Source organism: Phoca vitulina, unplaced genomic scaffold, assembly GCF_004348235.1.
Source record: "Phoca vitulina isolate PV1807 unplaced genomic scaffold, GSC_HSeal_1.0 scaffold1, whole genome shotgun sequence".
Classification (NCBI taxonomy): Eukaryota; Metazoa; Chordata; class Mammalia; order Carnivora; family Phocidae; genus Phoca; species Phoca vitulina.
In genome coordinates this window covers 71,412,407-71,437,194 of record NW_022589704.1, presented here as the reverse complement: position 1 = coordinate 71,437,194, position 24,788 = coordinate 71,412,407, and the positions used below count along the sequence as shown (strand labels likewise).

Here is a 24,788-nt window from a genome sequence, read left to right as displayed (position 1 = left end):
GAAATTATAGTTTATTTTTAACTTTCTCTTTAGAAACCAGGGGATAATGGAGTATGCTGCTAAATATTTTTGAAGCAAACTTTGCATGAGGATGTAGGAGCTGGAGGTTTATTATGTTGATGAGGATGCTAATTCTGTGGCTCTCTATTTTCTCAACAGTCTTGCCACATCTGGGAGTTGGTGTATTTACTATTCATTATTTACTGCTCTAGCAACATTCTTCCTGACCCATTAAATGAAGGCCTAGACAGACTAAGTGGGGAGAACATTGTTTTTTTACTACTTTAGTGAGGTGGGGTACCCACAGGTATTATTAGCTGGTCTTAAGAATGGTGCTTTTTCCTTTGAATAGATAAGCCAAATTAAACATTCCATAGTAAGGCTTTTAAGTTTAATTGAACCTTCTTCATCCAATATTCATTGATCAGAACTGATTGTTCAGGCTTTCCATAACCTTGTTTTTGAAATAGAAGGTGGGGAAGAAAAAAATCAGCGTCTCTGATATTTGAAGTGGCTAGTTTAAATCCACACCCAGTGCTGTAGTTCTTTGTGTTACAATGTAAAGTGCAGGATTAGAGGGATAATATAACTCAGTGCAAGATGATCAACCTGCCTTGTCTGGGTCCCCTGAATGCTACAGACTTAGCAAAAATAGAACCTGTACCTTTTTTCTGGTCAAGAATAATTTTGAACATTTTTTGAGGTTACAGAAAGCCTGTAGTAGACTTTTATATAGTAGACTGGTTTTATGATCAATAAGTCATCTCAACTGACCAAAAGATAACACAGTCACCTTGTGTACCGAAGGGTTACATATTTTCAAACATTTAACATTTTATAATTGGGCAACACCTATCTTTTCTATTTTGCAATTTTGAGGGGTTAGGATTCTGGCACACTGCTGTAACTCTTAACTTCTGGTTCTAGAGATGTAACAGAAATGGAATTCTCCTATCCTCAGAGCTAAGATGGTGGTTTCAGTAACCATCTCTTTTAATCTTCATATGAAAGGCAAGCAAAACTATGCTGGCAAATTCCTTTCAAGATCCAAGACATTGTTCTAACCTCTCCCTGTAGTTATAAACCTTAAGACACTCGTGAATACTCAGCTTAAGAAAGTCAGGTAATAATTATGAGCTAAATCTGACAGAAAGGAAATAAAAGGGAAATCAAAAAATAAATACATGCCTTTAATTTGGATCCACCAACAAATATTTGTGAGCACCTATTATGTGCTCTGCATATGTGTAACGAGACATGTAAAAGAACGGATCATGGTAGAGTCTTTGTTCCTCATTATACTTGCCTAATGAAATTAAAATTAAATTTAGAAATACAAATGCTCATCCTTTAAAAAAAATCAACATGTGGTATTTCAATCGTATAAAATAATGAAATGGGAAAGTTAATTCATTTTGCGCAGCTTGACTCTATATGTAAAGCACATAAGGCCTGGCACAGGGTAAAATCACAGTAAATGGTCACGTTACTGTAGTTTATATTGATTTAGGGACATTTATGCTGTTCAGTCCAAAGTAGTTAAGGGCTAATAGTAAACTATAGAATGACGTATAACTCCACTGGTCATTCTAAATGCCTGATAAAAGAAAGAAAGAGCAGGACAAAATTCTGGTACCTGCACAGAACATCAGGGAAATCCACAAATCTGCGAAATATCCTCTTCCCAGAAGTAGGTCGTAGCAGGAGCCAGGAGTGGAGGCAGGAACCATGAAAAACAAGATTTTCTGCCAATGATCAGAGAACTTCTAGGCATCAACTCCTAGATCCTTCTTCTTAGTCATGTTCTCCCCTGAAGTCTGTGACTAACACTGTTCCATTTTCTATAGCTGTATATCTAATTTTATACCTATAGCCTATAATGTAATAGGCTTTCCTGTCCATAAGCCTTGCCTTCAGTTAACTTTTATACATTTATTCTGTGAAGTACAACGTAGCATATTAGAAAATGCAGCCCTCCCCCATGTGTTGAATTCTGTGGAGTGAGGAATTTGAAAATATGTTATAAAATTGTCAGGGGAGGTTAGGAGATGACCCTCCCCACCAACAGTGTCTGGGCTACGTGCTGCCCTGTGGCTGGCTCGGGCCCCAGCAGGTCCTGGCAGGACCCTGGGTCAGGTATGGCTGTCCTCATTAGCAATAAATGCTAAAGCCCCATTCAAGGCAGCCTTTATCACCCACGCTTCTATGCCTCAACCCACTCTTTCTTCCATCTTTTCTCCCTTCCCCGGTCTTTGGGTCAGGGTAAACCCCCAGGGACTTGTTTTTCATCCTTAGCTCCCAGGTTCCTCCCTTGGTCATCAGTCTTCTGATACCTCTCCCGTGAAACAGTGCTTTTCAAATGTCTTTTAGACATGAAACCTTTGTTTGAAAGAGAAACATACAGCGTAGCCCAGTACTGAGAACAGATAAGTACGGAACCACTCTGGGTGAATTGGGGTGGGGATCTGGCAGCCTGCTGCCAATCCTCCTCCCCCCACACCTCACACGGCTGCCCCTGAGAGAGTCCAGCAAAACCTCCAGAAAACAGGTAGCACAACCTCCCTAGATCAAAACCTTCCTGGATTAAAACCATTTTATATAGAAACTTCTGGCCAATTCTATCAGAATTGATGGAGAAATAGCTCCACCTGAGGAACTGAAGTTCATTTCATAAGCACCCCCAGTGTATGCTGCACTCTTGACTAGAACCCATCTCTTGTTTGCCACATGATAATTATATAAGCAAAGGTCTGTAATGGTAGACAGAACAAGCTTTCAGAGACAAATCAAGGTCTTTACTTTTCCTGATTCCAAACTGTCTAAACCTCCCTCCCATTTGGGGCCTAACTAGATGAATCACTGCCAAGGCTGAAGTCCTTTGGTGTGATGGTGAGCTAACCCACCCCAAAGGTAGGAGCAAGAGAAAGGGCGAAAGTCCTTGGGAAACAAGGGTAAGCCCATCCAGCCAGGGCCAGAGCCCAAGCATCAGCCTCCATCACCGACCACTCCCTGTGCAGCGTGGATAGGTCAGGGTGATGTGCAGGGAAGGGGCGGTACGCTCTCAGCTCCGTCAGAGTTTCAGTTTACTATCTGCAGTTCTAGCCCGATGCTTGTACTTCTTCCTCCAAAAGGAAGAGATCCTGTCAGCTCTCTCACACCTCCCTCCTTTGTAGAGGTCCCTGCGTTTCTCCAGGCCCCAAGAAGGCTGAGCAGTTTGCTGTTACTGGGCACCAGAGCCGCAGTTCTCCCCACACTCTTGGTCAGTCATGTTCACAAGCCGTACGTGCTCCCACGGAAATGGGGATTTTGCCAACTCCTTCCCCTCCACAGGGCCTCAAGCATTTTTGTGTGTTGATAATTCTGAAAGCACTGTACCGGCTTTTGAGCGTCTTGTCAAGGACACATCAGGAGGGAACCTCAGTACCAGCTGCGCCACCTCTCCTCGCCCTCCTTTTCTCTGACTTTGGAAAATGCATTGATGTGAAATGGCATGGAGTAGGTATAATCTTGAATTTGCTCTAATTTCTAAAAGAATAATTCTTAGAAAATATGTGTGCTGTAACAATAATTGAACCCACCTCATAGTTGACACAGAAATGAAGACGCTCTAATATGCATACAATTTAAATACCCCTCTAATAAGCTACGTTTAAGGTCTGTTGTCCCAGTACTCCTGATATGAATTACAATATGAGGGACTCAATGTAACTTGCACGTGGTAATAAAACTCTTAATGTGGAAATAAAAATGTTTAAGCCTTATCCAAATGAGGGAGACGAAGCAAATGTAACCGCCCTCTTCTGTATGTTACCGCAAGCATATTTAAGCTTGAGCCTCCCAGTAGCAAAAGTAGAAAAAGGAAGCATGATACAGAGAAACGTGTCAGCCTTTTGAGAAAGAGAAATTGTTTCCAAGTATTAATTCTAAAAATGGTTTGTCACACAGAACATTGAATTTAAGGGATGATGCGATGCATGACAGCTTTACAACAATCACAGGCCCGTTATATTCATGACCCTTGATTGCATTGTGCCCCTCCCCCATGAAGAGTAGCTCTAATTTGCTTTGCAGAAGCCGCAGTCATCTTGTCTGATAGATACATAGGCTCTAAAACTTAAGAGAAGGACTGGTAGAGCTTTGGAATACACTGCCGGAAGCTCTCATATGTTCACTCAACATTTATTAGAGGTCCATCCCCTGCCTGGTTGCAAATTCAGGCCATAGATTAGATTTGGAACAGACGAGTTCACATCACTTAGGGCTGATACGTTTGTTTTATTCCTAAGCCTGCAGGATCTCTAACTGATGGCTGGATTTTTTTAAATCTCATTTTTTAGGAGTTCTTTGGAATTTATCTTCATGTGATGCTGTAAAGATGACAATCATTCGAGATGCTCTCTCAACCTTAACAAACACTGTGATCGTTCCACATTCTGGATGGAATAACTCTTCTTTTGATGATGATCATAAAATTAAATTTCAGACATCACTCGTTCTACGTAATACAACAGGTTGCCTGAGGTAAATTCTTTATTTCTTCTTTCCAATTAATTCTTTGATTAAATAACATGTGTCTTGGGTAAGTTGATTTAGAAGGATTTACTTCATTTTATAAACATTTACCTACATTTCTAAGTTTGTTTCAAAATTTAGGCCACTGGACTCTTATCCTGTGGGGAAAATATCATGAGCACAGACTAGTGGCCTGAAAGACATTATCTGATAAATGACTCTTCTGTGGATTAGTAAAAAGGGCCCTTTCAGTCTGAAATTACTGCCAAAATTCCAGTGGTTTTACTTTAACAGCATTTTTCTGGTTATCACATCCTGACTGCTAATGTGTCTGCAGCCTGGTTTTTGTTTAAATTCAAAATGTGATGGTTAAAACCTTCTTGCTTTTAAAAGGTGCAAAAAAGGTGTGTGGTTTAAACAATTATTGGGTTTGAGTTTTATAAATAAATGAAAATGAGCCCAAATTCTGTTTTAAGTCATTATCTTTAGATGTGAAATTCATAAAGGCTCCTTTAAGTGTGGACAGGAGTGCTTATTATTTGCCGTTAATACTCATCAGCTCAGTTTCTACCTGGTGTCCTAAGTGTACAGTGCTCTGGGAACTTGAAGCGGAAGCCTCGGGGCCGAGTGGCCTGGTGACACTGAGAGGCAGCCTGGCTTCCTGCCGCACTCTGAGCCTCAGTCCCCTCATCTTTAGAGTAGGGATAACAGCACCATCTCACACTTGTGAAGAATCAGCTCATAGAAAGTGCTTAGTGTAGCGTCTGACGCGCAGTGGGTGCTAACATTTAAGCCGTACATCCAGGCATCTCTGTAAGCTTGAAAGACGGGGAGGGAGCCTGGGCTGTTGCTCTGAGGCAGCACTATTGTGACAAGTGACTGGCGGCCCCCTTGCTGTGGGTGGATGACAAGAGTCAGGATACTGGGAAACAGGCCAGCTCCCTACCTCAGAGGCGTGCATCAGAGGGCAGATTATATTACCTACTGATGATCTGTGGAAGGAGCATCTCATCCTTTCTCTGCTCCTGGATCCAGGGCGGCTGTGAGGGCTCCTTAGCCAGCCTGCCAGGCCCCCCAGAGACAGGACACACCAGTCCGGCTCCCCCAGTGGTTCAGGGCTATCGACAGTTTTGGTGCATGCCCTCTGTGTGCAATCAGTGGTGACCAAGACAGGTCCCTGCTCTGAGAGAACCATATTCTATTGAGGAAAACAGGAAAATAACAGTAGATGCCATGGTGATGCAAGAGTTATTAGGAGATGGTTTTGATGATCAGGTGGCCCCTCGCAGGAGGGGAAATTGAAGTCTAGATCTGAAATACCACCAGGAGCTGCTCGTTTGAGGGCGGGGTGGGGTCAGGAGGACGCGTATTCCTAGCAAAGGGAAGTAGTGTAATGGCTCTGGCGCAAAGGTGGGCTCTCGGCTGGAGCTTACTGGGCGAGGCACAGAGTGGCACCAGATTATGTAGGACTGCTGAAGTCAGAGGAAGGAGTTTACAGTCTATTCCAAGTGCCTTGGGAAACTGTCAGAGGGCTTTAATCTCGGGAGTAGTGGGACTGGATCCTGGCTTCAGTGTGAAGACTGAACAAGGGCAGCAGTAGAGAGATAGGAGGCTGAGGCTGTTGCAGCAATCCAGGCAGACCATGACAGTGGCCTAGACCAGGTGCTGGAGCGAGGTAGGAGATAGGGGATATTTTTGTGGAGGGAGAGCTAATACCTAAATCTTTGGCTGAATCATTTGGGAGCACAGGAAGAAGAAAGGGTGGAGGGATGAGCAGATGAGAGTTTTGACCATGTCCATTTGAGATGTCTAATTAGCTACCCATGTAGTAATACCAAGAAAGCAGTTGGATAAAGGACCCTGGAGTTTTAGGGAGGGGTCAGCCTAAAGGTAGATGTTTGGGAGTCGTGCATGGGCCCATAGGTTGTATTAAAGCCAAGGGAGAGAAGGAGACCACCTATGAGAATGTAAAGATAAAGGTAAGAAGGGACCAAAGTAGTCCGGCACTCCAGAGGGACCCACCAGCAAAAGAGACTGAGAAGGAAAGGCAGCAAGATGGGAGGAAAACCAAAGAAGTGAAGGGTCCCGGAGGCTTGTAAAGGAATGGAAGATGGCAGTTGTTGAGTGCTGCTGAGAAGTGACACAAGATAAAGAGCAGAGGAGGGACCATGGATGACACTGTCTCTCTGGCCCCAGAAAAATAAAGACGAAAAGAAAAATCATTCCAAATCCCCATTATTTGGCCTAAGTTTTGACAAAATCTCAGAGTTAGCCTAGAACCCTTGTTAATAAGACATAAAATAGATCCTTAAAATTTGGTATCAATTCATGAAGGTAAACTGATATCAAAAGTTTCGATATGGGGGCACCTGGCTGGCTCAGTCGGTACAGCATGTGACTCTGGATCTCAGGATTGGGAGTTCAATTCCTACATTGGGTGTAGAGATTATTTAAAAATAAAATCTTTAAAAAGAAAAAAGTTTCAATATGGATGAGACCTAAACCTCAGGGTTTTTTATATTTGAAAAAATGAGAAAAATTATAGCATAAGCAAATGTCCATATTTAACGTGAATGGTTATACAAGAAATGGCATTTCTTCTGTTCATTCAGGAAGCATTTATGACCACCAACTATAGGCAAAACATTGTAATAGGTGCAGGGGCCTGCCAGCCATGGTGGCCCAACAGGGGAAGCAGAGCATGTCTAGAAATAACAACCATGGCTAACAGACATTGCAGGCACTTTTCTAATTGCCTTTGTATGGAGCGTCGCTTCCACACACGGACCCTATGAGGTGATCAGTATTATTCTCCCCTTTTTACATATGAGGAAACTGAGGAGGCTAGACCCCAAAACAGTCTTTAGGAGGTTAGAAAGTGGTGTGTCATAGGAGGGAGACAGAGTTCAGATGGCCCTGCTCCCTTCTGTGTGGGTGGATAATGGGGAGCTGGTTACGGTGAGTTCTCACGATGTTAAAGTGTCTCCTCACACGGGATCTACATGGCTGCTGTCTTGTCCGACCTGTCAGATGGTAAGGTGAGGCTCCCTGGCTAAGGAGCGAGCTGCTCATCTCAGCGGCTCCCGTGTGTCTCTCTGCCCGTTCAGGAACCTCAGCTCTGCAGGGGAGGAAGCCAGGAAGCAAATGCGATCCTGTGAGGGGCTGGTGGACTCGCTGCTGTACGTGATCCACACGTGTGTGAACACATCCGATTACGACAGCAAGGTCAGTGCTGGCTAGCCACGAGGGCCGTGATGGCAGGTGACAACAGCTGCCAGATGCTGCGTTTGGCGTGCCATTCATTCTTTCTGGAATTCTTGAGCCTTTCCTACTCATTACACTACACTCCAGATTAAGGGGAGTCTCTCTAAAAATGACAAATTAACAGGGACATGACAGTTTAAGAAAATAGCCTTAGAACCATGAAAACCGAGTGACTCTGTGTGGCCGAGGACTAAGTACAGGGTGGCAGGGTCCCGACTTTGTGGTTCTCTTGGGCTGTCACTGTGATTGTCCCTGCTACTGTTGTCTCCAGCCATGTCCCCTGTGGCTAGAATCCAATCCATCTGTATTTGAGTATCTAGTGAATAAACATTCCGGGTCGAGGCGCTATAACCCACCAACCCCTCTGCCTTTCTAGCCCCACTGCAGGCCATAGCCCCCACCCCAGACCCACTTCTCTACATCCCCAGTCTTGCCCTTTCACCCCTCCCTCTGTTGTCCTGCTGGTTAGTCTGTTCCCAGTAGGAGCCCCTTCTGCTCCCCTCCTGTTTTCCCCATCCTAGCACAGGGCATTCTACTCATCATTTTTTAGCTGTGACAACAATCTAGGATCTGCCGCAGGAGCAGGGACTGAGGAAGGTGGCAAGAAATAGGAAGGAGGGACTAAAAGTGTCAGGAGTTCCAAGGTACGCCAGGTATTTGCTTTTCAGGATGGGCTAGATGAGGAGAGGCCGTAAGTAAGCCTTGTGTCATAAACATGGGGCTGAGAGAGAAAAGGATGATGAGTGGTAGGCTCAGGGAGAAGGCAGGGGAAGTTCAAAGTGCTGTACAAGTTCTTATTTGAACCTCGTTGAACCAAAAGATCTGTAGATGAAATTGAGAGGAGTAAGCAAGTTGGAAGGAGAGCTTCCTGGGAAAGAGCTGAGCTTGGCTTTAGGTGCTCTCAATGAAGTCACAGTTAGCCTCCCAATCAGAGGTGTGATACAGACTTTAAGAAGCAAAATACCATGTACAGAAGGCAAAATGTCACAAAGAGATCATGGGACTTTCCGCAGAGGGAGGGGAGAGTTTGGAGATGGCTGGAAAGGCCAAAGATGTGACTTGGGGGGAACGCCTTCCCCGGAGATGGGGTTACTCGTACCTCTTGTCATGGTGAAGACGTTTAATGGCAAGAAGGAGTGAGGTTCTGGCAACTTGGGTGCCTCTCTGCCTCTGCAGCAACTCTGAAGCAGAAACACTGGGCGTTTTCTCTGCCAGAGTCTTGCACATTTTAATCAGCATGAAATCAGATCCGCAGATGTAGTTTGGATGGCTCTGCACTCTGTCATTTGGGTACCCCACAAAAATTCTAGAATCGTAATTCTTTCCCTAGCTTGTTTCAGGTTCCCATAAGTAAAAAAGCAGTTCTCTCATATTCTACATTTACTTAAGCTCACTGCTGCTCAGTACAGACGCATTTTGCAATAATGTGCTACGATGGTTTTAATTATACGCCGTGTTGGTTTGCAGACTGTGGAGAACTGCGTGTGCACCCTGAGGAACCTGTCCTATCGGCTGGAACTGGAGGTCCCACAGGCCCGGCTGCTGGGGCTGAGTGAGCTGGATGACTTACTAGGAAAAGAGTCTCCCAGCAAGGACTCAGAGCCAAGCTGCTGGGGGAAGAAAAAGAAAAAGAAAAAGAGAACACCACAAGAGGATCAAGTTAGCATTTTATTTGACATGAAACTCTAAGGTTTCATTTTTCTAGGAGTAAGAAATCACATATTTGGCAAGAAAAGAAAATTTCTCATTATACAGTTTTTCTACCTAACTCTAGCTGAATCCAGCAGAGAGGAATGTTTTCAAGTATTGGAGATTGTGTTCATTTGCTTCCATTTCACGTGTGCTCTTTGTCTTTCAGTGGGATGGAGTTGGTCCTATCCCAGGATTGTCAAAGTCCCCCAAAGGGGTTGAGATGCTGTGGCATCCGTCAGTGGTAAAACCATATCTGACTCTTCTAGCAGAAAGTTCCAACCCAGCCACCTTGGAAGGCTCTGCCGGATCTCTCCAGAACCTCTCTGCTGGAAACTGGAAGGTATGATGTCCTCCGGGGGTCCACACTTCCTTCCATCTGTGCAGCCAGACCAGCAATGATGGTGAAAGGGACACAGTTGTTAGGACAAAAGCGGGGGGCGATAGCAGTTGGCTCTAGGCTCAGAGATGAATGTGACACAGCCCTTCCTGTACAAACTGAAGGCTAGCAAGAAAAATGTACAGATCAAGAAGATACAGTGTAGGATATGTGGTACACACGGGATATGTGTACTGTGGGATCTTAAGAGAGGACATCTAACCCAGCCTGGCAGTTTTGAGAAAGGCAAAGAGGGGAGCCAAGTAGGGAAGGTTTCCTGGAGAGATGGTGCTGCCCAAATGGAATCTTTCAATGAGCCGAAGTAAGGCAGCAGAGTCTGAGGTTAGAGGTGTAGAGGGAGTGATCCAGAGAAAGGGACAAGAGAAGAAATGCCTTGAGGTAAGAAAAGGACAGTGTGGTGGAGACCGCAGGATGGGTGCTGGGCATCAAGGGCAGCGCGAGCATGGCCCGGGTTGGACCAGGTATTGTAGATAGGCCTAACGGCCAAGCATCAGGAGCTGGGATATGACCTGCAGACCAGAAGGGCCACTAAAAGGGTTTAAGCAGATAGGTGACACAGATGTGGATACTTGTGCCGCGGTGCAGAAGATGAATTCAAAGAAGAGGAAAGTAGACACTGGGATTCTGTGCTGAACATGCCAGGGGCCTGAGTTAGTGCTGAGCTAGGGCAGCGCTTGCAGGGGAGAGGGGCCGCTGGTCCTCTCTCGGACGCTTAACAGAACATACCTATGGCAAAAGTTACCACGTCTCCTAAAAGGTGTATGACTTCTTTATGAAAATTGAAAGTGGTTTCCTACTGTTACCACTGTAAGAGGTTCTCAAAACTTTTTAAACATCATCTACCACCTTCCCAGACAATCATTTTCTGAAATATTTTCAACCTCTAAATATTTCCTGACAAGTATATTTTTTTTGTTTCAAGATTTTATTTAAATTCTAGTTAGTTAACACATAGTATAATACTGGTTTCAGGAGTAGAATGTAGCGATTCATCACTGACATATAACACCCAATGCTCATCCTAGCAGGTGTCCTCCTTAATGCCCATCACCCATTTAGCCCATCCCCGCCTCCCCTCCAGCAACCCTCAGTTTGTTCTCTATAGCTAAGAGTCTCTTATGTTTTGCCTCCCTTTTTTTATCCTTCCCCTATGTTCATTTGTTTTGTTTCTTAAATTCCACATATGACTGAAATCATATGGTATTTATCTTTCTCTGACTGACTTATTTCACTTAGCATAATACACTCTAGCTCCATCCATGTCATTGCAAATGGTAAGATTTCATTCCTTCTTATGGCTGAGTAATATCCCATTGTGGTATGTGTGTGTGTGTGTATACATATATATATACACCACAACTTTTTTATCCATTCATCAGTCGATGGACATTTGGGCTCTTTCCATAGTTTGGCTATGTTGATAAAGCTGCTGTAAACATCGGGGTGCGTGTGCCCCTTGAATCACTACTTTTGTGTCCTTTGGGTATATACCTAGTAGGGTGGTTGCTGGGTCATAGGGTAGTTCTATTTTTAACTTTTTGAGGACCCTCCATACTGTTTTCCAGAGTGGCTGCACCAGTTTGCATTCCCACCAACAGTGTACACAGAGGGTTCCCCTTTCTCTGCATCCTCCCCAACATCTGTTGTTTCCTGTGGTGTTAATTTTAGCCATTCTGACAGGTGTGAGGTGGTATCTCATCGTGGTTTTGATTTGTATTTCCCTGATGATGAGTGAGGTTGAGCATCTGTTGGCCATTTGTATGTCTTATTTGGAAAAATGTCTTTTCATGTCCTCTGCCCATTCTTAACTGGATTATTTGTTTTGTGGGTGTTGAGTTCGATAAGTTCTTTATAGATTTTAGATACTGACCCTTTATCAGATACATCATTTACAAATATCTTCTCCCATTCCGTAGGTTGCCTTTGAGTTTTCTGACAAGGGTATTTTAGTAGAGTTATTATAATGCTTGTTTTTGGCTACTTCCTCCACCACCACCTCCCAAAAGGAGAATCTTTTGGCCACTGTATTATCCATGAGAGTGAAAAGCATCGGTCAGGCTAGGTGTGGTTTGTTTCGTGCAGTCAACTGCTATAATGAATGTATACAGATATTTATGGCCTAGTGCTAAGCCAGCACGGTTATTTTGTTATTGTTGTTCTTAATTAACATGCTAATAGCTCAGCATCTAAGTGCTGGCTCTGGAGCCAGACCCCTTGGTTTTGAATCCTGGCCCTTCCACTTATTAGCTAGGGGTCTTGGATCTTTCCATCCTATCTCATGAGGTGGTTGTAAGAGCTAAATGAGATAATAAATTTTTAAAAATTAAAAAAAAAAATGAAGGACCTAGGACAGTGTGTGGCACATAATTATTCATAAATATTTATGTTGGTGACCCAGTGTTCGTATCCAGTTTCTTGTGACCCAAGAGATACATTTGATGACAATAAAAAAGACAGTAATTGAAATAGATGTGATTTGAGTTGTGTTTAATTTCACCTCTGGAGTCATTTAGTGAATGAAAGTTAGATGGCAAGCTCATTTAAAATATAAATACTATATTAAAATCATTTCAAAAGTATCTAAAATAATAAATCAAAATATTAGATCCTTATTAAGAAAACAAGATACAGATGTTATCAAGTCAGGAGCTATTTTGGGAGTGGTGATGACTATAGTGCTCCCTAAGGGAAACACTCTGGGCTGGGCTGGGCTGGGCTGGGCCAGGCCAGGTGGTCTCCAGGTGAGACAGGTGTTGGCTCTGTCCTTGCAGATTTCAGAGAGAAGTTGAGAAAGCTGCCTGGGTGCTTTACTCTGTAGAAAGTCATATATTCCATTTCCTCGCCCCACCCCCCCCATAGATTTCATTTGATTTAGAAAATAGGAGTATTTGTTTCATATGAAGAATGTTAATAGGATCTTTGAAATGCATCTCTTCCTCTTACTTGCATTATTAAAGTAATCTATTCTGTTGGTATTCAAGAAACTGAGTGGTCAATCATATATTTTAATGTTCAAAATAATACAAAAGCTTGGCCGATCTTTGTCCTCATGTCTTGACCACAGCAGGAAAGTATTAGATGTTTTATGAGCAACATTTTTCAATTATCCTAAATTTTGAAAAACAGTTTGCATTGGTAAAAAATGTCAATAAAAACTCAAAACATGATTAAAGACCCAATTTTCAAATGCTCCTTTTTTTTTTTTTTTTTTTTTTTGGTTATTTCCCTGATGACTTAGCTAGCGTTCATTTCCAATTCAAATAGTACACACGCTGACTCGCTGAACAGACTTGCCTCATAGCCATAAAAGAATTTCTTGACTATGAATTAAAAAAAGAAGCAGCAAACTAATCTTGCATAAGAAAGCATTTTGCACACAAATATACTTTTTCACCAGTCTGTATGAATTATAGATGCTCAGTGTTTCTGGAGAATTCCTTTTCTTCTGAGGCAAAGGCTTTTTTTCAGTCAATCTCTTTGAAAGGTTACTGAACTCTAAATATTGTTGCAGAGAATATAGGAAAAGAATGTACTGATGGAGACAGGTTCTCCTATAATGTACACTGATCAGTTACCATTTCTGCCATCCTATTTATAGCCTCTGGACCTGGCATGGGGCCAATTGCAGAGAAGACCCAAGATCCTTCCTTAATCATGTTTATGTATCTGAGATAGAAAGCAATCACTGCCTTCTCTTTTCTGCACAAAAATATATGGCAGATGGTGGTTTGAGATTTTTAGGCTTTAGGATTTCTTTTTAAATCAGTCATCCTAGCCTGTCTTTATCCCTAACTATAGTTTTTTCTTTACTGACACCACAGATTTAATTTCCGATTGAAAAGAAAACATTTTTAATCTATTAGTTTATCTTCTGGAAACACATCTTTTTTAGGTGACAGTAACTTCTGAGAGTTGAACTGTGTTTTATACTACTATTGGTTTGTTTTACTCACTAGTTTGCAGCATACATCCGGGCGGCTGTCCGCAAAGAAAAAGGTCTGCCCATCCTTGTAGAACTTCTGAGAATGGATAATGATAGAGTTGTTTCTTCGGTGGCAACTGCCTTGAGGAATATGGCGCTCGATGTTCGCAACAAGGAGCTCATAGGTATGTTCTGGTGACAAGGTAAGTTATAAAGAAAAAGTAACTACATTTATAAAACTAGGGGTGCCTGGGTGGCTCAGTCAGCTAAGCATCTGACTCTTGATCTCAGCTCAGGTCTTGATCTCAGGGTCGTGAGTTCAAGCCCCGTGTTGGACTCCACACTGGGTGTGGAGCCTACTTTAAAAAAAAAAAAACAAAAACTCTTGATTTATAAAAATATGACATTTAAAATGATCAGCAACTGAGTTCTGTTCTCTGGTTTCTTGGCATATTTGTGTACCCTTTGTGCTGTCTGTCCTTTGTGACTATTCCTTTTCAGCAAGAGGCAAGCTCATCAATTAAACATTGATCAGGGAAGGAAAATTTTCAAAAAAGGTAGCAATTTCAGTTATACATTACAACACTGCTTGATAGATTTGGTGTCTCTATTTCCCAAGAGAGGTTCATTTCCTGAGCAACAAAAGAAGTTAATTCTCACTTTCTGATTTTTGAGACTGATATCTGCTAATTTACCAACACTACCATGATCTAAATAAAAAAAGAAATTACATAAATGGTTTGTCGCTTTTCCCTAGTGTTCATGCTCAGGCAGAACCACTGTCACAAGGCCCATTTCCCCCCCAGGGCAGGGTCAGAACCAGACTAAAGCAAGTGAGGCACATAGGGTGTAAAATGGTAGGAGGCACCCACCCACAGGGCTGTCCAAATGTAAGGTTGGCATTTGCATGAACCTGACACTGAGCACCTCTTCAAGTTTGACACCCTCGGCAGCTTAGTTTGCTTGCCCCCAAGGCAGTAGCCACACTCAAGCAGAGTATAGGGTAGAGGAAAGATCGGAGACTCTCCAGTTGACCTCAAGTTAAACCCTGGATCTGCTTCTCACTGGCTGGGTAACCTGGGGTGTCCTGTGGTGAGCCCACCCAGCTTTGGGTCTTTCATCTAAATTTGAAAACTCTTCCTCAACCCTATCTCTGAAAGGGAGCCGACCACCTTGCTGTCCTTACCACGGGTTTGCCGTGCATATCAAATAAGAGGATGAAGCAGTGCCGAGCTCCACGCCAGCCCCATGGCTGATGACAGGCCAGGAGAGAGGAAGGGGGGAGATTTGACAGGATCTTGTGTGGAGTAGTGAATAAGTATTGAACTACTTAAAATATGCCTGCCCTGGGGCAGGGTCGGCGGGGGAGACAAAGAACAGGGCAATAATATTTACCTTAAAGAGTTGCTGTGAGGATTCACTGTGGCATCTTACATGAAAGCTCCTACACAGTGCCTGGCAGAATTGCTATTTTAAATTATCACCTAGCTTAACCTGCTCTTAACACACCATTCCTTTGAGCCAAATTGTCCCCCATGGAGAGAAGAGGAGCTTCTTCCACACCCTGTTCATACAGTCCAGCTGGTGCCTGATGCCAGTATGCTTTATAACTCTTAGTTCCCACATGTCCTTGAGAGAAATTCTTTAGGTCCCTAAAGAGATTTTTTAAGTTATTTTTGTTACATCCATAGTGTTTGAATTTCTTATAAGAAGCACATATAGTTTGGGAATTCCTAATGCTAAAAAAAAAAGGGTTGACAGCATATGATGACGTGTGGCCTATCATGCCACAGCGGGGAGGGGACACAGGTGCAAAGGTGTGGGGCCGGTGCCACTGAGTGCCAAGACCTCTGGGCAGGAGGAACGTGTATGAGAGTCCTGGCCTTCTCTCAGTGCGTCCCTGTGTTTTCTGTGAGGGTCCTGACCCACTTGTAAACTTTCACGAGCATTCTCTCTCTCCACCTATGAGCGTATTTGTACCCAGCTGGAGCACTCTTAAATGGTTTCATGAATCACTTTCTTATTTCTCTATAAAGTTCCCTTCTTTCCTGAGGGCTAAGCCCCTCCCAGATTCAGTATTCGACTCTAATCCACTCAGCACCTCTGTTCCAAAGAACCATCCCCCTTCTTGGACCCCTTAACTCTCTGCTCATGTCCATCACCAGCACTAGCAATGGACTTCCTCTTCAGAGCCATTTTTTACAAGGAAACAAAGTTTTGTCACTTTACAAAAGTTACTACAGATACTCAGCTGAGTTGGACCAGCCCAGCTGTCTAGAGCTGCAGGATCTGAGGGGACCATCAGGTTCACTCGCAGACACAGTGAGCTGCCTTATCCCAATCTCAGGGGGCAATTTAAAGTTGTGCCTTAGCAAAATGACGAACTGTGTGTCATGGACATTTTGGTTTTCCGTGAGTATTCAAAATCACCAGTGCTAAATTCCATCTGTTCTAAAAACCACATTTATCTTCTGGCTTATAATGTCAACATTGTTTTTCTACTATTCACAACAACGTTCACTGTGAGTAAGCCAAAGCCTTCCCTTTGAAATGCTGTAAATTATGCAGCATGTAGTCAAGGCCTGTATTCTACTGCTTACCATTGTACATAAATAGGACTTTAATAAAAACCCCATTTTGTATCCACTCAATTATTAGCATAGAAAAAAAACTAAGAAAATATTTACTTGAGCTTTAGTTCATTTCTTCTGTGTGTTGTGCAATTATTCTAGTTTGTCAGTTGGTAATTAACATTGAACAAGCTAGAGATATTTTGGTTTTAGAGAGAAGTAAGAGAAACTGAGTATCTGTAAAGAAATGCTTCAATAGCTAGGGGGCTCCCCAGCCTTGGCCTGTCGAGAACTCTATTATCATTGCATCATTCCTACCAGATAACGTAGCCATCATTTTAATTCCAAATGTCACTTGTGTCTGGTTAAAAGAAACTAACATGTTATCACTATTGATGTCAGATCAGCTGGTGTTTACCTTCAACTTGATAAAAATGGGTAATGGTACCCAGTTCACAATTTAAGACCCAGAGAGATTTAATGAAAAGAATTGTGTGGCAGCTTTACTTGGTCCATCTTTAAAACTTATTCAAAGATAAGTCTTTAAAAGCTTTAAGAGGATGTTCAGGTATTTTTGATACATAGGAATTCAATTGAGAATAAAACTGTTACCATTTCTTTATTTCTTACTGTTAATGAAAATAGTTCAACTATAGCAACTTGATTGGTATACCCAATTTTATACACTGACTTACATTTTCTTTCAGTGGCTTGTTTTATAGACCAATCATTTCTTCAAGTGGCATTGTAATAAACATTAACTTCCTCCCTACAGTTATAATATTTGTCACTCTCTATTTTGCCATGTTATTGTCTTCTGAGGTTATGTTTTTAAGAGAGAACTCACTGTCAGGATCTTTCAACAGCAACAATAACAAAAACTGAAAGTGGAATGAAATCTTTTGCATCTGGCAGGTAAATACGCCATGCGAGACCTGGTCAACCGGCTTCCCGGCGGCACCGGCCCCAGTGTGCTGTCTGATGAGACCATGGCGGCCATCTGCTGTGCTCTGCACGAGGTCACCAGCAAAAACATGGAGAACGCCAAAGCTCTGGCTGACTCAGGGGGGATAGAGAAGCTGGTGAACATAACCAAGGGCAGAGGAGACAGGCAAGTGCAAGGAGAGGGGAGCGCGAGGCTCTTATTAGGATTGTCCTGTGATAAGGGCTTTTGAGAAGGATATTTCCTACTGGAAAGGATTTATTCCTGCATTTCTTACACACCAATAAGCTAAAGAGTCTCCACCAATTAAAACCTGTTTTATTGAGAAGGGGCATTTGCAGTCATGTGGCCCCTTTTTGGATATTTACTTGGTTCTAACATCCCTACATTCATTTTTGTCTCTAAAGCCATGTTTGCTTGTGCTGACCCTGGGAAGAATTAGAAATACTATGATGAGGAACATCTGCGGGCACCTTCCCTTTCACCTTTGACTCTACTCCAAACTCTAGGGCCTGTTCTGCAAGAACATCTTATTGAATCCTCAGTTCTGGGACTGATTCCTCTGCCAGTTGCCCAAAAAGTATTAAAATCACTGCTCTGAGCAGGGCCTGCTGTGTGGCCTCAGGATCCGCCCTGGGCTGGGATTATACATTTCCCTTTGCTTCTGGGTGACACCTAAGTGATGAAGCAGCAGAAGTAGGGATTAGAGGGGCGCCTGGGTGGCTCAGTCATTGGGCGTCTGCCTTCGGCTCAGGTCATGATCCCAGGGTCCTGGGATCGAGCCCTGCATCGGGCTCCCTGCTCGGCGGGAAGCCTGCTTCTCCCTCTCCCACTCCCCCTGCTTGTGTTCCCTCTCTCGCTGTCCCTCTCTCTGTCAAATAAATAAAATCTTAAAAAAAAAAAAAAAAGAAGTAGGGATTAGAGAATTGGTGGCAAAAATAGAAGGGTTTTTTGTTTTGTTTTGTTTTTTTGTCACAGAGCTATAGCAGTTGACTATAAATTTGCCTTAGTATCAGATCAAAGAATCCTTCAAGGAAGTGGGAAGTAGGGCTGTTTGGCGCCTTTTCAATACACAGGATAGCAGCCACCTAATCCATAAAATGGCACCTGTCTCCCCACTGTCCACCCCCTTTCCCCGCTCTGTTCTCCTTCACAGCACTGATTAACCCCTGACATGTTATTTAGTGTTTTCTCTGGTCTCTGGCTCCCCCGGTAGCAGAGACTTTGTCTTTTCTTCGCTGCTGTACGCTCTACATAGAGAACAAAACCCGACCTATAAGAGATGCTCAGATGGTATTTATTACTTGGCTGAGTGACAGTGCTAGAACTCACATTATTTCTTGTCTAATCTTTTAGTTTATACTTTTGTAGGAATTTCTAAAATAGAAGAATAATGTAGCAAAGCATATTCTCATCCCCCAGAAGTCTCACCTATCAACATTAACCATATTTCCTTTCATTCCTTTTTTCTTCTGTATCTTTTTAATCTCATTAGTAATAAATGCACACACACCTTTTTATTTCAGAGGAAATGAAATGTTACAGATAAAGCTAAGGTAACCATAATCACTTCTTGTGCTCTTGAAATTTCATTAAAGGGCCTTCATTTGTGAAAGGCATAAGAAGAAGCTAGAGAGATTCTGAACCAGGGCCAGAACTTCTCTTTGTATATTTAAAAAAAAAAAAGTTCTCATCCACTGTAATCTTTTTTCAAAACAAGAGACTCGGAAAGTCCTGGATCAGCTCAGGTTGGCCTCTGAACACGCCGGCCTTCCCTTTGGAGTCATTCACCAAGTCCCTGGCCCACCCGCGGTGTGCTCCGGCAGCAAGCGGGCCACACGGCAACCCCTGCCGCCGGTAGCTCACGTTCCTGGGTGAGGTAGATGAGGTACCAGTGAGTAAGAAACGCCGCCCGTCAGACACAGACGGAGCAGATACTAAAACTGGGAAAGGTGGTAAGGAGGACGCGGAGGGCCGTGTGTAGTGGACAGTGGGGGTTCAGCAGGTGTAGAGCACGTCAGGAAGAGCTGGGGGTGGGGGGGCGCATGACCACACATGTAGGACCCTGTGAGTCAGTGTAAGGACTTTGATTTACTCAGAGGAGAACCGAAAGCCACTGGAGATTGTTCAGCAGTGGGGGGACACGGTCTGACTTCCCTTAAAGGGGTCATCGTGCCTTGACAAACCTTCCCTTCCACCAGGTAGAGACTAATGGTGGCAACAATTGTAGCCATGAAGAAGTGGTCGATTCCGACATGGTTGAAAGAGGCAATGGAATTTGCTGAGGGATCAGATGAGCAGCAGGAGAGGAGGAAAATGTCAAGGATGACCCCAGGGTCTTTGGCAAAAAAGACCACAGGATGAATTGCACTCACCAACATGGGGAAGCCTGCAGGAGCAGGTTTTTTAGGGAAGACCAGGTGTTTGTTTTGGACCTATGACATTTGAGATGTCTGTTAGACATCCACGTGCAGCGTATGGTCAGCAGTAGAATATACTTGAGCTCAGGATAGAGGTCCAAACTAGAAATACAAATTTGGGAGTCATTAATGTATAAATGGCATATTTAGAAAAGCGAAATAGGCTGAGATGAAAAAGGAAGAAAACGTAGACGGAGAAGAAAAGAGGCTTCAGGGCTTATGGCTAGAGGCCAAGGAAATGAGGAGCCAGCGAAAGAGCTCAAGAAAAGTAGCCAGAGCATTCAGAAAAGGACGTATTGGAAGCCAAGGGAGGAAGCGTTAAGGGTGAGAGCATGTCACATGCTTCTGCTCGGCCAGGCGGGGTGAGCACTGAGACTTGTCCCGTTGCACACTACCGACGTCACACACTGCAGAGATGAGAATCGAGGATGAGGATTAGAGTTAGGAGAATAGGTGACTCTTCCGAGGACTTGGGCTGCAGAGGGGAGCACAGAAACATCTTTGCTTTTCTCAGCGTTAGCTTCCTGCTGACAGGATCCGTCTCTGCAGACACCTGGCCTAGCTGTTTGTATCAAAGTGTATGTATCGCTGGCACAGTCCTGCTTGTCGAGTGTCGTGTCGTAGTCCTTGGAGCCAGTGTCCTTCCCTGCCTCCTGGCCGCCTGGCACTGACAGACGGGGATGTGAACACCAGCAGCGCGCTCGGGACCCGGCTGAGAATGGCATGGTTGTGAGGTGTGAAGGCCCTGCAAGGCCATCCTGGGTGTCAGAAATTTCATCTCTGTTCTTTTTTTTTTTTTTTTTTTTGAGGTATCTCCTTGCTCTGTGGTCCATTTTGAAAATATAAAATTTAGAAGAGCTTTGAGTGGGTTGGTGTGACCTGGTCCTACCCTTGACTCATGAGGAACACTAAGAGGGGGTCTTGGGTGGGAGGTGGTGGTGCAGATGGATGCAGAAATGCCCGACCTCTAGGAACAGACTGTGCTGCCCCGAACTTGCCCTGTACTCTGTCCTTGCTGAAGCCCTTGGAATCACTGCACCCCATATCCTGTTGTTTGGGGCAAAGAGAGAGCGCTTCCCGTCTGCTCGCCTTGCTGCTTCTCCCTTTCATGAGAGTTTAACTGGGGAGATAAGAAGAGGAAATCAGATTTTAGACCCTGTGATACACATTTGAAGTCAAATTTTCAGTGCTGAAGAGGTATTCCATTATCCTTACGGCTGACTCCCAAGCGCTGATGCACCCCTGATGTGGTGATCTGGAGGCCTATGCTGAGGCACGAAGCTACCCTTCTCTCTTCACTTACCGCCAAGGCCACTGAGTGAGCGGAGCAGCTCCCGAGGTGAAAAGCAGTGACTCATGGTCAGCAGTGCTTGAACAGAACGCCAGTATTCAGCAGATGTCTTCAGAGAGGAGAACTGACAACCAACCGTATTTCCCACATTGAATGTTAGGGCACAGATGTACATTTGTTTACGGAGAGGCGTAAATGATGAGAAGGCAGTGCAGGTGTTTATATGAAGACCTACTAATGGGGGGGAAACAAATTAACTTGGGAGGGTCCTCTGACACTCAGGATGCACGGCCATGGTTGCATTAATCCCAAAGCCCCAGCAAGGTCAGCCCCTTGGTAGATATGGGGGGGGGGGCGGGGGCGGTTTGGGGCTGACAGCTGAAAGAGGCCCCCAGTTCAGAGAGTCACTGCTCATCCCAATCACAGCCTCTCACCACAGACTTGACTTCCTGAGAGCCTCACTTTGGTCCTTGCCACCCTGGCCAGCCCTGAACTTGGCCAACTCCCAGGTACACCTGATTTCCTTGGTTGTGTTTTCCAGCAGCGGCGCCTGTGCCCTCTGGTCCTTGGAGAGATGGCCTCTTGGCCGCCGGTTTGCAGCCTGAATCTCTGCGAGTGGGGCCTGAGGCTGCGCCGCCCACATTCATTAACATCTTCGCTGTCTCCCTAGATCATCTCTGAAAGTGGTGAAGGCAGCAGCCCAGGTCTTGAATACATTATGGCAATATCGGGACCTCCGGAGCATTTATAAAAAGGTAACTTACAAGAATAGCTCTGGCATAATTAGCATTCATCAGAGCACACATTCGTAATCATTTATTGTAATGAAATGTCATTATTCATTTTGAGAGGTTTCTTTTTCTCTTTTAACTCCACAGGATGGGTGGAATCAGAACCATTTTATTACACCTGTGTCGACGTTAGAGCGAGACCGATTCAAATCACATCCTTCCTTGTCTACCACCAACCAACAGATGTCACCCATCATTCAGTCAGGTCAGTGGGCAAACTGCACTCCTTCGCGAGAACATTTGTGTGACAGACGTTATTTTTCCAGCCAGAAAAGACTGAACATAGACGATTAAGCCTGTCACCTCCAAACACTTAGGAGGTGTATTTGCTCTTCAAGCCAAGAGGCTTCTTTGGGAATTACATGCCATTGTAAACCACAGACCCACGTTCCTCCTTCCATTTTAAAAGTTTATGCAAGTTTACACATAAATGTATCCCAGGGCCCTCCATCCCATCTCCCCCAAGATTCTGCTTCACTAGGTTTGAGAAGGGGCTTGGGACTCTGTGTTTGACAGGCTGGCCAGGCGATGTGGATGCAGGAGTGGAGGCGCACACTTTGAGAACCACCAGTTACGCTTGAAAACAGCTGCCCTGCCTGCCTACTGGCCATAAGTTTGGAATCTCCTCCAAAGTGATTTTTTAGTTTTCTTGGTGAGAACTCTTAGAAGCAGGGTCCTTTCGACATCATCTTATTACCTGCATCCTGGGGGAGCTACAATCTCCCGCACCTTCCTCCTTCCCGGTTAAACCTCCATCCCCGGGCTGTATTCCAGAACCTTCCGCCCCATCCCCCACCCCTGCATCCATGACCCGTGGGAACCGGCCCTACAGGTGGGTTTGCAGGGATTCCCTTTGATTTGTAAGTTGGGAATCTTGGCAACCACACTACCTACTTACTAGTGTCTAATTTGGTAGAAAGAATGTTCTGAGACTCAGACTGGGAGGGATTTTTTTTGTTTTTTCTTAAGATTTTACTTATTTGAGAGAAAGAGTGTAAGAGAGAGAAAGCACGAGAAGGGGAAGGGTCAGAAGGAGAAGCAGACTCGCTGCTGAGCCAGGAGTCCGATCAGGACGCGATCCTAGGACTCCATCCCCGGAACTCCAAGATCATGACTTGAGCCGAAGGCAGACACTTAACCACCCACGTGCCCCCAGGCTGTTTTTTATATGTAAGGGCAGAATATTACTACCAAGTCAAGTTAGTCCTATAAATTTAATTCTTAGCTAAATGAAATAGGAAAAGTAATATCTTTTTTTATTCGGCTTTAAACCCCCCATTCTGACATAGAAATATTATCTGTTGTATTCAACTGTCCCACTGCTGGCAGTCTTATTTCTCATGTGGACAAATGTGGCCAGAAAGACAAATATAGGACTGGCCGTTCTTGCCACATAATTGGATGTCTCCACTTGTACTAGGATTTTTTAAAATTATCTGTGCCTACTGCGTATGGTGTATATTTTTATCTTAGTTTTTAAATTATGAGTTGTTTTCTTCAAAGAGACTTGTGCTTGGTTTTTGACATCCTTGCTGAGCTCCCAGGTGTAGCCTGACACTGTCTTCTTTTATAAAAATGCTCAGAATCCTTCAGGGACTCAGAAATAGGGGTGTCAGGGGAAACAAGAGATTTGGCTGCTTAACAAAAGGCATATGTAGTACGGGCAAAAGAATAATTTCAGACAGATGAGGGCGTAGTTACTAAGCAATGAACTTATTTTGAGGACCTCATATATACACACTGGACAAGGTTGATGAGCCCATCCAAGTTCCCGGATTCTGTTTCAGAGGTAAGATAGAATTCATACTTGTTGCTCCAGTTATCCTAAGGGCTAATCCTCCATCTCTCAGCACTAATGTAGTATCAGCTTACTGGCACTTCTGATGCCTTGCTAATGTCCTTGTGGGAGGTGGGTGGGCACGTTCTTTGTCCTCCTGCCTTCTAGAAAGTAAACAAGGTGAGTAGCACACAGACACTGCCCATGCACGCTCACCTTTGTTGAACACACTGCAACCCTATGTCAGTCAAGTGACCTCTTAGGGAAAAATATTTTAGCGTCGGTCTGCATCGGAAAGCATCAAGGCATGCCGAACCACTGGTGGCAAGGTTTGGGGGCCGCTGCTTTCAAGTGGATCAAGTGACTAAGTGACCACTTTTATTTATAATTAACTTTAGTGCAAGCAAGATGACTTTTTAATGAGAAAAAAGATGTGTCATGCTTTCCTTCTGTGCAGAAATGCTCAAAAGGAGACCTGTGGATAGAGACGTTATTATTAAATATTTGGCTCATGGGCGCCTGGGTGGCTCAGTTGGTTAAGCGACTGCCTTCGGCTCAGGTCGTGATCCTGGAGTCCCGGGATCGAGTCCCGCATCGGGCTCCCTGCTCGGCAGGGAGTCTGCTTCTCCCTCTGACCCTCCTCCCTCTCATGCTCTCTGTCTCTCATTCTCTCTCTCTCAGATGAATAAATAAAAAATCTTTAAAAAAAAAAATAAATAAATAAATAAATAAATAAATAAATAAATAAATAAATATTTGGCTCAAACTGGGATAAAAAAAATGGGGGTTTTGTGAGGCTCGGCTTGTTAGCATTGTGAACTTCTTGAGGAGCCAGGCTTACTGGGTTTATAAAATTTCCCTGACAGCTGATCACCATAAAAAGAATTACAAATTTGATGGGCTGGGCACTGTTATTCAAACACATTTAGAGATGGAGATATTTTTGAAATAATTAAAAATCAAAATATGCCATAAAACACCTATTTACTAAAGAGCTGTACATAAAGGATAACAGATGGGTGTTTTACACGCAACAGAACTGAGATCATAAAATAGCAACTGTAACTCTTAGGTGGCTAATAAGTTATTCTCACTCAATTGTAAAGACCTGTTGGGAGTCCTGGAGGCCCACCACTGAGGAAGCTGCGTGGTTTCTGCCCTGCGCCCCTCCCTAACCAGGCGGCCCACAGGGGAAGCTCTGGGAGGGCG

The 24,788-nt window shown here is 44.0% G+C and overlaps 1 protein-coding gene across 6 annotated transcripts in view; it reads left to right on the top strand.

The window, feature by feature from the left end:
• Positions 1 to 24,788, top strand: part of PKP4 (plakophilin 4) — a 233,813-nt gene that overhangs the window by 204,136 nt on the left and 4,889 nt on the right. For all 6 annotated transcript variants that reach the window (XM_032410053.1, XM_032410062.1, XM_032410044.1 and 3 more), the window contains 8 exons: positions 4,338 to 4,521; positions 7,620 to 7,737; positions 9,244 to 9,435; positions 9,635 to 9,808; positions 13,822 to 13,972; positions 17,273 to 17,468; positions 21,682 to 21,766; positions 21,890 to 22,007. In XM_032410053.1, coding sequence (XP_032265944.1) covers positions 4,338 to 4,521; positions 7,620 to 7,737; positions 9,244 to 9,435; positions 9,635 to 9,808; positions 13,822 to 13,972; positions 17,273 to 17,468; positions 21,682 to 21,766; positions 21,890 to 22,007 — 1,218 coding nt within the window. The remainder of the gene's footprint in view (positions 1 to 4,337; positions 4,522 to 7,619; positions 7,738 to 9,243; positions 9,436 to 9,634; positions 9,809 to 13,821; positions 13,973 to 17,272; positions 17,469 to 21,681; positions 21,767 to 21,889; positions 22,008 to 24,788) is intronic.